Here is a 13883-nt window from a genome sequence, read left to right as displayed (position 1 = left end):
GAACTCCTGTTAGAGTTATGACGCTGAAAGGCTTTTCTGTGCCAGCTCTGCTGGCAAAACCAGTAACTGCAGATGTAGCTTTATAGCAACAAGGAATTCCAAGCACTTTTCTCAGGTGCAGGGAGAAAATGGTGGTTTGGGAATGACAGGCAACTACAAATACTTCTCCTGACCTCCCAGACAAAATCCTGGCTTTCTTTTCTGGAAATAGTAACAGGTTGGGCTTGGTAGCATGAGAGACCTCCAGGCCTGATCTTCCACAGCAGCTTCTAAGCTGGAAAGGCACCACCTGGGGCTCCCAGACATTGTAGTCCTGGGACCACTTTTTAAAATGGCACCGTGTCAGGACCTAGCCAGCTTTAGGAGACTTAATGTTTCACTTTACCAGCTGCTGAAGCCTCTGTTTTATCCTTTTTACTGGGGGGGGGGCACCATCTTCTGAAATGTTTGTTGAGCTCCACGTTCATTGTATTACCCTTCTTCCTGGCCTTCTATAAGAGCCCAAACATGTTCACTGTTCCTGAGTAAATGTGCATGCGTGGCTCAGTTTCGCTTTCCATAGGACTCGATACATTTACCTTGTCGACTGGGAGGGGAGGGACTTCCTTCTTGAGAGTTTGTTGGGGCCTCTGTTTATTGCACAGGCTGTGGCAGGTGTTGTGTATGGCAGGTGTGTGGCCTGTTGCACACGAGGCTGTGGCAGGTGTCAACTCCGGGCCTTGCGGGTGGGTTCTGTTTTGTTGCACGGCTGCTGTCCAGAGCTGGGAAGATGTGGGTAGGTGAGGGGGCAGCCGGGCCTCTTGTCAGTCTGTGGTCAGAGTCCCTGCAATGAGCTGCCTTGTCGGTTTGAGCTTGTGCTGTCCCTGAGCTGGTTCAGGTGCAGTGGATGGAGCAGTGCAGAGCCACTGCAGGCAAGGAGTGTGCTGAGCACCAGCTCTGCCTGGGGGGAGGCAACGCCTTCTCCCTGATGCCTGCAGCTGAGCCCCGTGTTCTTGGGCCACTCAATTCCAGCCACGCAAGGGCATCACCGACCTCACCTCCCACCCCCATTCTCCTCCTCCTTATCCAGGCCGAGTTTGCTGAGTTTTCCCCTGCTTGCTTGGTGCAGTGGACAGGTTCCCCACTGACAGAAAAAGGTACAAAGTGGCCAGAGAGGGGTGTCCTGGAGATTACTTCAGTGATGTCACGGGTGCATTTCCCAGCCTGTAATGTTTGTGGAGTCAATAATTGTGAGCAGGAGAGTCGTTGTGCCCTTGTGGGTTGAGCACCAGCCAAATGAGGTTTCCTTGCAACAGAGGCCCCCAGGTCCAGGCTGCGAAGCCCACCGGGATCCCTGGGGTGAGTGTGGGAAGACGCTGCCTTTGTTGCAGTCAAGTGCCACTCGTCAGGGAGGCCTTCTCCTTGCGCAATCTGGCACACGCACCCTGCACAGTTGGCTTTGGGAATCTGCTGGCAACCTGCAGCAGTTCTTGCTCCACCCCTCTTGCAGAAATTGCAGTACCAGGAAGCCTCTTGGGTGAGATGCTGCTGGCTCTAAAACAGATTGGTCTGCTGGTCCCTGGGGAAAGAAAGTCCAGTGCTTCCAGCATTGCCATGGGTCCAGAGCCTCTGACACTCAAGTGGCTGCTCGTCCCTGTCCCAATGGAAACCCAGGGCAGACTCGTAGCCCCCCCACTTTTCTCAGCACTGCTTTTGGGTGGACAGTGCAGGGAGGTTTCAGCCCACAGGGTCCTGCAAATGAGCTGGAAAAATGTTGTTTAAGAACTGTTTGCCTCTTGTACTTTGGGGGAAAGGAGGAGATGCAGTGGTGGCTGCTGTTTCCCACGGATGCCATCTGAGAGAGGCGGAAGAAGCCGGGCGCAGCAGCAGGCATCCTGAGTCACAGGCTTTGGCATTTGCTCTGTCCTCCTCCACGGCTGCAACTCTCAGGGGGCTGGGAATGCCCCAGGAGGAGGCCTCTCTGTGCAGTGAGGAGGAGGAGGGGGCTGGCATAGCAAGGAGACCCTGTTCAGAATGCACACACCACACAACCTTGCCAGCCGTGAATCTCAGTCTGGCTCTTCCACTCCCCTCTCACAAAACTGTGAAGCACCGTTCCCCATCTCTCATTTGCAGTCTCCACCCTGTGAGGATATCTATGAATCCCCCTTCCCCCAGTCTATTTATAGCACATCAGGCAGTAGCAGAGGCACTCCTCAAGGCTTCCTACAACCCTAGTCACAGACAGCAGAGAGATAAATTTAGCATGCAGGCGCTCTTAAAGAGACAGCCACTCGCTCGGCCAGGCAGCTCATTCTCATCCTGGTTTGCCTGTCCTCTGGTTTACTCCTCACCCTCCCATCTCCATTCCTCTCTCTCTTTCTCTCCAGAGCTCAGGGAATCACAATGCTTTCCTGTTCACAGTTGGCTGGTTGTGTGCTGCCTGATTCCTGCCTTGTGGATGGGCAGCAGAGAAGGGCACGGGCTGCAGATCCCCACCCAGCCTCATGCGCACACATGTGCAAGGGATCCCTCAGGCAATTTCAGAAACAGGCAGTGGGGTTTGGGAGGCTGCCAGAGGGACACAGATCCTTCCCCATCACTCACAACCCCTAGGCGGTAAAACAAAATGTCTGCTTCCTCTCCTTGGCCAGGGACATGATGGAATTCCTGCACCGAGAACTGGGTCTGTAAGACGGGGCTCCAGTGGTGACTCTTGGTGAGTCGGGGCAGAGCCAAGCAGGAGCAATTTCTGCCCCCCACCGCATGCTGCTGCCTGACAAGCTACTCCACTCTCACAGATCAGCCCAGCAGTCTCCAGCCCACAAGCCTAGCTGCAGATGTCACATTTTCAGAGGCGTAGGGGGCAGACCACTGGAACTGGGTGCATTTCTTCCTCTCCCACATAAAATTTCAAGCAAACTATCCCCCCTCCTCCCAGATTTTCAGTTTGCTTCAAACGATACCAAGGAAAAGCAGATCCTTCTTCCCAGAAGCGGCTTCAACAGTTCTGGACATGCAGAGGGCCTCTGCAGGCACAACTGCAGACAAATGGCACATGGCCTCAGGCTCACCTGCCCTCACATCTGTGGGGACCCCAAGTGCAGTGTCAGACCATCCCTCTACTTTGTGGAGAGCTGCATTCCAGACAGACGGTTGATTCACACATGAGGAACAGCCACTGGTTTTCTCTGCACCAGTGTTCCCAGCTGCAGCCAGCAACTAACGGATGTTATTTATTTATTTAACATATACCTAAGTCCTGCCTAGTTTCCAGGGCAACTTACAAAAAAGTTTTTAAAAATAGTTTAGTTTCAAATCAATAATTACAGCAACACACACTAAAATCTCTCTGCGCCAGATCACTCAAAAAACTAGCACAATAGCCTAACTGAAGCTTCCAGCAAGCAGATGAGCCTTACGTGGGAGGCACATCAATGGGGAGATCACAGCCACTTAGGCAGCCACCAAGAAGGTTCTACTCCTTGGTCTTCTTTGGTTCCTAACAGGAAGGGATCTGAGGTGGTCTGAGAGGGCTTGGAGACACTCTCAGAAGCCAGGTGGACTCGGAGAAGGTCATCAGGCTAGTACCGGAAGCTGGTGACTTCAGAAGAGCCATGGATGTTGAGTAGAGTGAAGCCCCAATCACAGGGGTTCATTTCCCCTGAAAAGAAAACTGAGAAGTGGAAGTGGTTGAGAGGAATCACATGTGGAAAAGAGCGTGCCTTGAGTGTATTATTTGTGTCACGTGGGCGACTGAAATTAACTGGAGATCAGCAGGAGCAGAGAAAGCCTTCCTTAGACAAGCAGACCCAAGCTGGGCTTCTGTACCTCCAAGGACCAATGATGGTGATGTATAAGATGGGGGGCAGCATTGTCTCATTTCACCATGAGACAGTGTGTGAACACATGCGGGGAGTAGAACTCTCTCTCCCCCGTCCCCCTTCTAGTATTTGGGTCAGAGCTGGGCCTCCATCCACCACCCACAGGCCAGTTTTGATGCTGGAAGCACCTCAGGTGATGTGGAGGGCTCAGCTCCACTCCCTGCAATCCTTGTTGCTGTTGAAGCCCTCCCTTCAAAGGTCCTGCCCATCAGTGGCTGCTGCTTCCATCCCATGTCTCCTTTGGCCCTGGGGAGGCCTCCAGTTCAGGATGCCTGTGAGGAGCCCCCTCCCTGACTGAAAGAAGCGGGTAGGCCTTGTGACAGAAAGCCCTTGCTCTCCCCTGGCCCACACCCTCCCTCCAATTACCGGAGGGTCTTTTGCTTTGAAAGAGAGAGTGGAGATTTGTGCTCCATCGCAAGAGCAGAGAAGCCCTCTGCTCCAGCAAGATCTCGGACCAGAGATGGGGCACGTCTTCAGCCGTTTAAGTTCTGCTGGGGAATTGGTTTTTGAGGCTGGCTTTTTGGTGTTCCGTTCTCCCATTTGTGTCACTGGGCCTTTGTGACTGTCTTGCTGCTGTGTTGTAGCCTTTCCTGAGGGCTCTGCTGGGGCAAAAGTCTCAGATACTGACTGGAGGGGGCAGGGCGGGGAAGACCTGGCCCTCTGATTGCTGGCATTCCAGGCAGCAGCAGGCAGGAAGGGGCAGTGACTGACAGGCACCTGGCAATGGTATCCATGGCGCTAACCAATGTGCCCTGTGTTTCAGTCCCAGAGAGGGCAGCTCACATGGGCGCGGCCAAGAAATGGGCACTCTTGGTCTGCAGAAAAGGGGGGCAGAAGCCCAGATGCCCTGCCTCCTTTTCCCTAGCAGGTGCTTGAGTCGGCAGCAGTGCGCTCCCAGCCTCTGTCTGCACAGCACGGTGCTCGACTGTGAAAGGCTGACCAGCTGACTGTGGGGAGGCCAGTGACAGACGTGTGTGCGCCACTGGATGGCTGCTGCTGGCACGTGGCCCCCAGACCTGGAAAGACTCCCGCAGCTGTGTGGGGAAAGTGCCATTTGTTGTGGTGCCCGTAGTGGGAGAAGCGCCACTGGCCCTGGTCCCCTCCTCTGTGCAGCAGCCTGGCGCTCAGGCCCTGCCCCAGATCTGACTGGTGCTGTGGACTGGAGCCAGCGTGCCGGTCCCACACTGGATGTGCTCAGTGGTGCCATTGGCCAACTTTGGCTCCTGTGAACTCGTCGTTCTGTGCTGGAGAACTGGGGGTTACGTAACTTGTTTGTGCAGCTTAGGGGGAGTGATTTGTGGGTCCCATGTGGGACCCCTCCTTTGCCTGCGGGAATTTTGTGGGGAATTTTGGGAAGCCGCGCTTTGAAAGACGAGCTTCTCCGCTCGATGGCGTTTCTCAGTCAGATGGTTTGAAAATGTCTATTTTTCCTCAGCCCACACAATTGTAGTGCCTCTCCTGGTCAGGCCAGAGGAGTGGAGCTGGCTGCACTGTCTCCCTGCTGGAGTTGCCCTCGCTTCCTTGTCCTTCCTTCCTCGCAGCCCCCTCCCCAGTGATGCTCCCCTCCCCTCCCCTCCTTCTCGTGCATGCCCTCCCACCCTCCCTTCAGCCGAGACACGCGGTGAGTCACCAGTGATTGAGCCATGCAGTGGATGTGGAGAGGAGCTGCTCTCACGCCCTCCCTGCACACGATCCTTCCTCCCCGCAGCCTTTCTCCAGTTGTCATAGCAACAGCAGCCCCTCTTGCTGACTTACCTTTCTCTGTTGTCTGCTCTGTTCCAGAATCACGACCACAGCTGCATGCATGATGGACTTGAGGAGATACCCCCTGGACCAGCAGAACTGCACCCTGGAAATTGAGAGCTGTGCGTACCGTAGGCAGGGCCGCTGTGGCCTTTGAGGCTGGGCTCTGGGCCTTCCCATTAACTCCCACACTGGGCCCTGCTCTCGTTCCCTGCAAGAGGTGGCCTGAGGAACACTGTGAAGTGGCAGCAGTCCTAGCTTTGCATCATTGTGAAGTCAGAGTTTGGAAACGAGACTGCTGCAGCCTCAGGCAGAGCCACAACTAGGACTGAGCCTGGGGCCCTTGCCCAGGTGCTCCGCCAAGAGGGGCTCATGACTGCCCCAGGCGCTGCCCTAGTTATGGAGACTTTGCGCACCTCATTCCTTTTCCTGGGAGCCTTCACAGGGATGTGCAAAGCAGCCGCAGCGAGTGCCCCTCCTTTGGGGAAACCTGGCAGTGACTGCCTTGCGCCGCAAGCCATATCAGGCAGTCGCTTCTGGGTTCGCCCTGGTGGAGGCTTCGCGCTCCCTGTTCCTTCTCCTGAGGAGGCTCCCATCCTCCACAGTGAAGGAATGCGAGTGCCCCTCCCCTGGGAGAACCGGGAAGTGATGGCGTGATGTCACGTGACATCCCTGTCCCAGGTGCCGGTGCAGTTGGTTACAGCTCTGGCCTCAGGTGCCAAATTCAAAATTCCAGAAGCTGAGCCTGAGTTAAATGTTGTTTCACTTCTAATCTTACTGAGCTGGTAGTCGAGGCCTTTGGCTCTCCCCCGTGTTCTTCCATGTAGACTTTCCAGACTGCAGGGAGCCCAGCCCCAAGGGTGTTCAGATGATGGTGTGTGCCCGCCCACCTAGGACATGAACTAGTGGCATTTGAGCAGTTTTTCTCCCCAACAATCCCCCCCACTTGCTGAGGCATGTCTGTGCAGGCTGAGCCTCCTCCACCCTCCCACTTCCTTTGTGCCAACTTCTGCAAATATCAGTCCCTTCCACCCTTGGTTCTGCTCCTGACAAGAAGCGTGAGACAGGTGGGCTGGGTTCACGTCTAGTCACTGATGGTGCTTCCTGCCTGGGGGGACGACATGGGTCCTGCAGCTGAGTCTCTTTGGCGTAGATCTGAGTGAGCTCCTCTTTCCTCTCTTGGTCAGATGGCTACACGATCGATGACATTGTCTTCTTCTGGCAAGGAAATGACTCAGCGGTGACCGGCATAGAAGTGCTGGAGCTGCCCCAGTTCACCATCATTGAACAAAGATTGGTCACCAGAGAAGTGAACTTCACTACAGGTGGGTGGTCTCTCTTAAGGCATTTGGGTGCCAAAGGAACTGTAGTTGCTTCTTTAGGCTCTGAGAGCTGGATGGAGCTGCTGAAGGCTTTGGCACCCACTCTCAACAGACACCTGGGGAAAACCATTTTTCATAAATGCGCGGAGGGCACCAGAGAGCCAGTGTGGTTTGTTGCTCAAATGTGTACAGGCCAGTGCCCTTCCCTAGCCTCCCTCTGCCCCTCCCGAGGATAAGAAATGCTTAGCAGGAGGAGTGCCCCACTCTTTCCCGCTGCCCCAGTGCTGCCATCAGTGCATCTTGTATGGCATGGAGGTTTTCTCCTGAAACCCTACCTTGCTCAAATGTGTACTTGCAGATGTCAGGGAAAACTGGCAGCCCTGTTGCCCCTGTAGATGACTGTGTTGCCTGAATTGTACCCCCTGGTTGCTCAGTACCGTGCTCCAAAAGGACCTGCCAGAGTTTATGGGAAGACTCTGCTGGCTGCGGTGAGAAGGCCATGCTTGGCCAGGTCCTCTGGGTCACCACAGCAAATAGGATGAGATGATCATAATGTTTGCTTGGATGGTTGTGTGGTGAGTTGCTCTCTCTGACCCCCTCTCTCAATCGAGAAATCTTGGAACAGGGGACACTGAAGGACTTATTCCAGAAATAAAAGGTGAGGAAAATAAATCCTCTTCCTCCCCTGTTGTTCCTCCAGAATCACTTTGCTTGTGACAGATTCTGGATTGGAGCATGTTTAGAGGAGAAAGGGAAACATGTACAGCAGGTTTACTCTAACATAAAAGTTTTTGTCTACTCCCTTTTTAGAACTTCAGACTTGGAGTTGTTACTTGACTACCAGCCCAGTCCTGAGCTGCCCAAAACACCAGGCTGCAGCGGCACTGAAAATGGCTGCTGCTGCATCCAGTGGGCTCCTGGTAGCTGCCGGTGGCTCCTTGGGAGAAGGGATCTTTCATCTCCTTCCCCCAGGTAAAGCGAGTAACCCTGCAGTGGGGCTACTCGATTCTACATCAACCTGAAGGTCGGCATTCAATCAAGAGTCTCCGTGCCGGGCTTTCTGAGCGCGCTCAGAGAGAACACTTGCGAAAGAGACGTGGCCTGTTTTTCATGTTTTTTCAGGCCTTTGAGCTGCCTCAGTTCACATCTTTTTCCTGCTTTCCGTCTTCCTTTTCCCAGTTGTTCCATTTTGAAAAACCAAGAAATTTTATACTTTGATCTGATCACCACCTGAAGTCCTGATTTCAGAACAGGTGGGGTTTGCTCTCAGCCCCGCAGCGTCGCTGTTCCCAGCTCTGGGGAGGGAGATCCTTTGTCTCGCTGCCTGTGTGTATTGGCTCTGCTGAGACTGTTCTGCAGTTCCGTTCTAGTCCAGGCAGAGGCTGTGGCTCCCTCTTGGCCATCGTCCCTCTGCCGACTGGCCATGCTGCTTCTTAAGTGCCAGTTGTCCTTTCCTGGGGCTAAGAGGAGTGACCACAGATGACTTGGCTACTTGCCAAGCAGAAAAACAGACCTAGCACCTACTGCAAGCTTACAGACCAGTCCTGAGCTTCTGGGTGCCTGCTGGAGCGGCAGTGCCAAAACAGCTACCTCTGTATCCAGCAGGAATTGGAAGCCACCAGAGTCTCCTTGGGGAGGGGAACTTTCTTCCCCTTCCCCTGGGGAAAGCCCTGCAATGGGGCTTTTCAAGTCTGCTCTGGCTATTTTGCCAGCAGAGACGTGAGAGACTCCATGTCAGACTTTTCAGCCTGACTCAGACTTCAGGATATGGTTGAGCAGAACTCCGCCAGTCCCACCGCTCTCCCACCAGGTTCCTCCTTCTGCCCCCCCCCGTTTCCACCCCCCTCCCGCCCCCCAGAGGCTGCCCCACTGCCCAGCAGTTGCACTTACCCTGGTGGCTGTGTCTTCCTCTTGCCAGTGCTGGGTCTGGTGCTTGACTGACCTTGCTCACCAGGTGCCATAAACTCGCTTTATGGCGTGTTCACAGCACCCGGCACTGGCACTAGGGCTCAGCACCAGCACTGGACCAGTTTAGAACTGGGCCCTTAATGGTCTCCGCATTCTTTTTACATCTGTGCTCCATTTAGTTGTTTTTATTTGTCGGTTATGATTTTGCATTTATCTGTGCAAATGACTTTATATTATATATTTCTGGGATGCAATTAATGGTATTTTTATTATCCTGACTTTTTTATATCCTGTTTTAGGTACTTCTGTTCTTATATTACTGCATTATTTTATTGTACTGAATATTCTTTTAAAATTAAGTAAAGCCTTTAATGCTCCCCCATCATGTACCCAAAATCATATTCAAATGTTAAAAGGCCTTTGATTTTTTAGGATGACATTTAAGGTGCTTTCAATGTTCAGTGAGTATTGAAAGGCTGAGAAGGGATGAATCGAGGAGGAAATTCAAGAACTGAAGCTTCCCCAGTCATTTGCTAGGGATGCATCTGATGAATGTCTGCCGGATGCTTCCACAAATTGCCCCTGTTATGGTAACCGTTCAGGCAGGTGCCAAAAAGCCAAGGCGTCAGCTTGGCTGAACACACCAGCAAAGCCACTCAGACCTATACTCCTAGTCCCTCTCTCTGTTACGACCTTCTTGCATCGCCATCTGCTGGAGAAAGTTTTGCAGTGACAAGTGGAACTGTCCTGCTGAAGTTCTGCCTATTTTCCTCTCTAAGGCTATGGTGATAAAGCCACTTGGTTATCCTTGTGTGTTCAGCCACGCTGGCAACAGTGCCTTAGTTGAAAATGCTGGGACATGTCTGCAGCAGGTGACATTTCCTCACTACAGTCTCTTTGCTCAAGCAATCAAGAAACTGTTTGGTGGAACCTCCTCAGAGATGGAGTCTAAGAGCCCAATCCTGTCCTATGCAACTTTCCAGTGTCAGTGCAGCTGTGCCAACAGTACGTGCGCTGCATCCTGCGGAGGTGAGACAGTCACAGAGGCCTCATGTATGTTCCCTTACAATGTGATGCGTTGTAGCTGTATCAGCGCTGGGAAGTTGGCTAGGATTGGGCCCTAACAGAAACCAACAGGAGCAGCAATTTCATCTGTCACTCCTACAGCAAAGCCTTCTGGATCATGTAAATTGTGAGATTATGTGTTTCTCGTGCAGGATGCAAAGATTCATGTGAGAAGGCACACCATGCACAGGACACATGCTGCAAAATACTATAAATCACACACACACTCACATTTGGATGGATGCTGCAACACACCAGACACAAACAGTGCAGTGGAGCCACAAAATTGAAAACGTGGTAGAGAACGAAGAAGTCAAAACGCTCTGGGATTTTAGAATACAAACCGACAAACATCTGCCACACAACACACAGACATAGCCGTCATTGACAAGAAGGGTAAGAAAGTCTGGATAGTAGACATTGCAGTACCCGGTGACGGTAGAGTAGAAAATAAAGAACTGGAGAAAACCAGCAAGTATAAAGACCTACAAATAGAAATAGAAAGACTGTGGCACAAGAAAGCAAGAGTATCCCAACAGTCATAGGGGCCTTGGGTGCCATCCCAAAACACCTGGAAAAGCACTTGAACACCATTGGGATGAGCACAAGTACCATCAGCCCATGAACAAAGTCAGCCTTACTAGGAACAGCACATATACTTCGGCAATATTTGTAGCGTAACATCATGAAGACAAAAGATAGCTGCCTGTCCTAGGTCCTTGGGAAGGGCTTGATAGGTGGATACAAACAAAATCCAGTCAAAAACAACATGACTGTGTGAAAATATAGTGATCGCCACGTTGGCGTGTCTGCATCAGCACTGGAAAGCTGGATAGGATTGGTCCTGACTGGGCAGTGCTGCCTGACTTGTTTGAATCTCTCAGGACTTACTGGTGAAGATGGAGAAAGACCCTTCAGAAAATGATTAATTCACCAAAGCAAAAGTTGAGGCGCAATCCTGTCCTCTTTCTGCTCTGGTGCAGTGCCGGTGCAGGCTTTGCAAATGTGTTTCTCCATCCACACAGGAAGCCAGCTCACCTGCAAGGTACTCGGGGCACATGGGCTTCTTTCTAGGAACAGGTAAAGCCAAGAAGTGAAAGGGACAGTCGCACTCACAGCACGGACACAACACAGACAGGCCCAATGTCTAAACTGCCCAAGAAGAAATTTTAGATGTTGGGGGGGGGGGAGCAAAATGTTTGTCAGCAGGGGAGGCATCTGGTTCAGAGCAAGAAATCAGGATTGCTCTAGCTCAGCCCTTGTCTATGAAATGTCATCTGTTGCTCACAAGGCAGCTTCCCTAGCCAGTGTCCTATAGATGGGGCAAACTGTCTTGATCAGATGATACTATGAACAGACCTTTGCATACTCATCATCATAGCCCACTGGTTTTTCACCTTACCTTGAATATACAGGCAGTCTGATGCCTATCACTTTGGAATTTACGTTTAGCTGTGTTAAAAAGTTTGAAATGATTGCTCTTTCCTAATTTATGTTGCTTCTTGGCCTGTCAGTGGAAGATGTGAAAAATGCATCTGTTTGAAAAATGTAGCACACGCCCATAGTCTGTTCCCCATAGCAGAAGGCCAGTTCTCTGAAGGACACAGTAGCCATTTGACCTTGTCCAGTCAAAAGCTAGGGTAAGAGATTCCCAGAGAGGATCCAGTGGCCTTTCCTAACCCTCCAACTGCTCTCTTGTCTCATTGCCAGGCTCCTACCTTCGACTCTCCCTCAGCTTCCGGATAAAAAGAAATATTGGCTATTTCATCCTCCAGACTTACATGCCCTCCATCCTCATCACTATCCTCTCCTGGGTCTCCTTCTGGATCAATTATGATGCCTCTGCTGCCCGCGTTGCACTGGGTAGGTCTGGTCTATGCAAAGTGACTTGCCAGCTGGACTTGCCAGCCATTTTCTGCACTTTGTTATCAAGGAGAAGGGGACTTGGGGGGGGGGCAGCAAATTGTTGCCGTCCAGCCGTCTCATTCAAGTGCCCAAACTGCCACCTGCCACTTGTTCTGAGTAGTTGAAGGGCGACCTGGATGCTAGAACTGGGCCTAGAAGCCTTTTCTGGTGTAGGGCAGAGTGTTCAAGGCCAAGGCCAACTCCCAGAAACCAAGAGAGCAAACAGACCTGAACAGGAGGCAGACCATTGCCACAGCGAGTCAGTGTTCAAGGAGTGACTCCGTTATTTCCTGTTTGAAGTCAGCAATTCCACATCAAGCATATCACAGAAGAGTCGGGTCAGGTTCCTGTGGATGTGCTGGCAAATGTACCTTGGAGACCAATCGCTGCACCCATGTGCAGGTGATGTTACCAGCAGTGCAGAGGACAAAGTGGCCTGTGACAGGCTTCCCAGAGAAGCAGTGTGCTCAGGGCAGGGCAAGTCCAGCCATTTTCAGTTCAGCTCTTTGTTTTACATAAAACTCCTTAATTTGCATGTTCAGGTCCAGGTTTCTTTGGAATTCGGTATTTCAAGTAAGTCCTTTAGGTAGGAATAGAGAGTCTTTTCAAAACAGTTTCCACTTGTATGTTTTCTGATGTTAAAACAGATTCTGCAATGGAGAATGCTGATATTGTGTCCACTCTGCATGCTGGGAACTGAGGTTTAACGAAAAAGGTGTCTCCCTGAGTGCCCATGCAAGGACTCTGGGAGATGAGCTGGAACTCACACTGCCCACCTCTGCAGCAGAGATGGGCCTCTGTGGCTAGCAAGTGGGGCTCATGGGCTCCCCCCTTATCTTAGTGGGCACTGAAGTGGGGCATATAGACTAACCAGGGCCCCATGAATACCATGGGGAGAATTTGGCAGGCTACGTGGGGAACAGTTTAAAAAAAATCTGCGATATGGGCCATGTGCCTTCCTCAGGCTGCCCACTGGCCGCTGTTTGGCAGACGTGTTACCAAAAGAGTTGGGATTCCGTTTGGATGCTGGAGGTCAAGAGGTTTGCCTCTCTAAAAGGCGCACAAGCAGAGCTTACTTTTTCACTCCTGTGTTGTGCCAAAAGACCTCATGGCTGATCCGGAAGCCGGCATTCAGATCAAGGCAGCAGCAGACATGGTGGTGGGGGGGAGGTTTGTTCCAGGAGGTGGGGATTGGAGGGGAGGAGGAAGGCTTAAGTTGTGTGTGTGTGTGAGATTGAGAGAGAGAGAGAGTGCATGTGTGTGTGTCAGGGCCCATGGGAGGGGGATAAAGGGGGTAATTTGTCCCCAGGCCCAGGGTGAAAAAGCATGCTCAGGAGCCCAAGAATGTCCTGGGTTCTTACATATTGTGATCTCACCCAGACTTCCTACCCACACAGGATGCTGGGGGCACTACTGCGGGCACACGGTGGGCCAAATCTTATCCAATTTTCCAGTGCCGGTGCAGCTGTGCCAGTGGGGCATGTGCTGCATCCTGTGGTGGAGGGGCAGTCACAGAGGCTTCTTCAGGGTATGGAAACATTTGTTCCCTTACCCCAAGGCCACATTGCAGCTGCACCGGTGCAGGAAAGCTGGTGAGGATTGGGCACAGTGTCTGCTGCTGCCACCACCAGCCTTATGTGCCAGACTGAGGAATGCATACATGACTCCTTAACACACTGTCAAATCTGGGAGGAAGCTGGCCTGTGGATCTGCTTGCCATGAAGGAGTGGATAGGAGCTCAGGGACACAGCTGTGGGACTGCAGCTGCTGCAGAAGTATGTGTTGGTGCACACAGGACACTGTCCATTCTAGTGTGAGCTTAAATACAATGATGCCACTTTTCTGCAATGATTTTTCTATACGTAAAAGATTTTAGAGAGACTTACAAGTGTGTTTAGTTTTCTATACTAACTGCTGCACAGGTGAGTAAACCTGGGCTCTGCAACAGGAAGCCTGGTAGACCTGGCCTCCAGAGACTTTTCCAGCTGTCATCCCCCTCTCCCTGCTCTGTTTTTCCTCTCCCCCTTTGGAAAGGGGCCCATAAGAAACCTTGCACCCCCTGATAAAATTCCTCTCA

General features: G+C 52.0%; 1 protein-coding gene across 2 annotated transcripts in view; it reads left to right on the top strand.

Moving 5' to 3' along the window:
* LOC136663243 (gamma-aminobutyric acid receptor subunit beta-4) overlaps nucleotides 1-13883 on the top strand; it is a 65435-nt gene that overhangs the window by 49453 nt on the left and 2099 nt on the right. For both annotated transcript variants that reach the window (XM_066640233.1, XM_066640232.1), the window contains exons 5-7: nucleotides 5646-5728; nucleotides 6794-6931; nucleotides 11612-11764. In XM_066640233.1, the coding sequence (XP_066496330.1) occupies nucleotides 5646-5728; nucleotides 6794-6931; nucleotides 11612-11764 (374 nt within the window). The remainder of the gene's footprint in view (nucleotides 1-5645; nucleotides 5729-6793; nucleotides 6932-11611; nucleotides 11765-13883) is intronic.

Source organism: Tiliqua scincoides, chromosome 12 (assembly GCF_035046505.1).
Source record: "Tiliqua scincoides isolate rTilSci1 chromosome 12, rTilSci1.hap2, whole genome shotgun sequence".
Classification (NCBI taxonomy): Eukaryota; Metazoa; Chordata; class Lepidosauria; order Squamata; family Scincidae; genus Tiliqua; species Tiliqua scincoides.
Note: the sequence above shows the minus strand (reverse complement) of the source record. Positions and strands in the feature narration are given on the sequence as shown.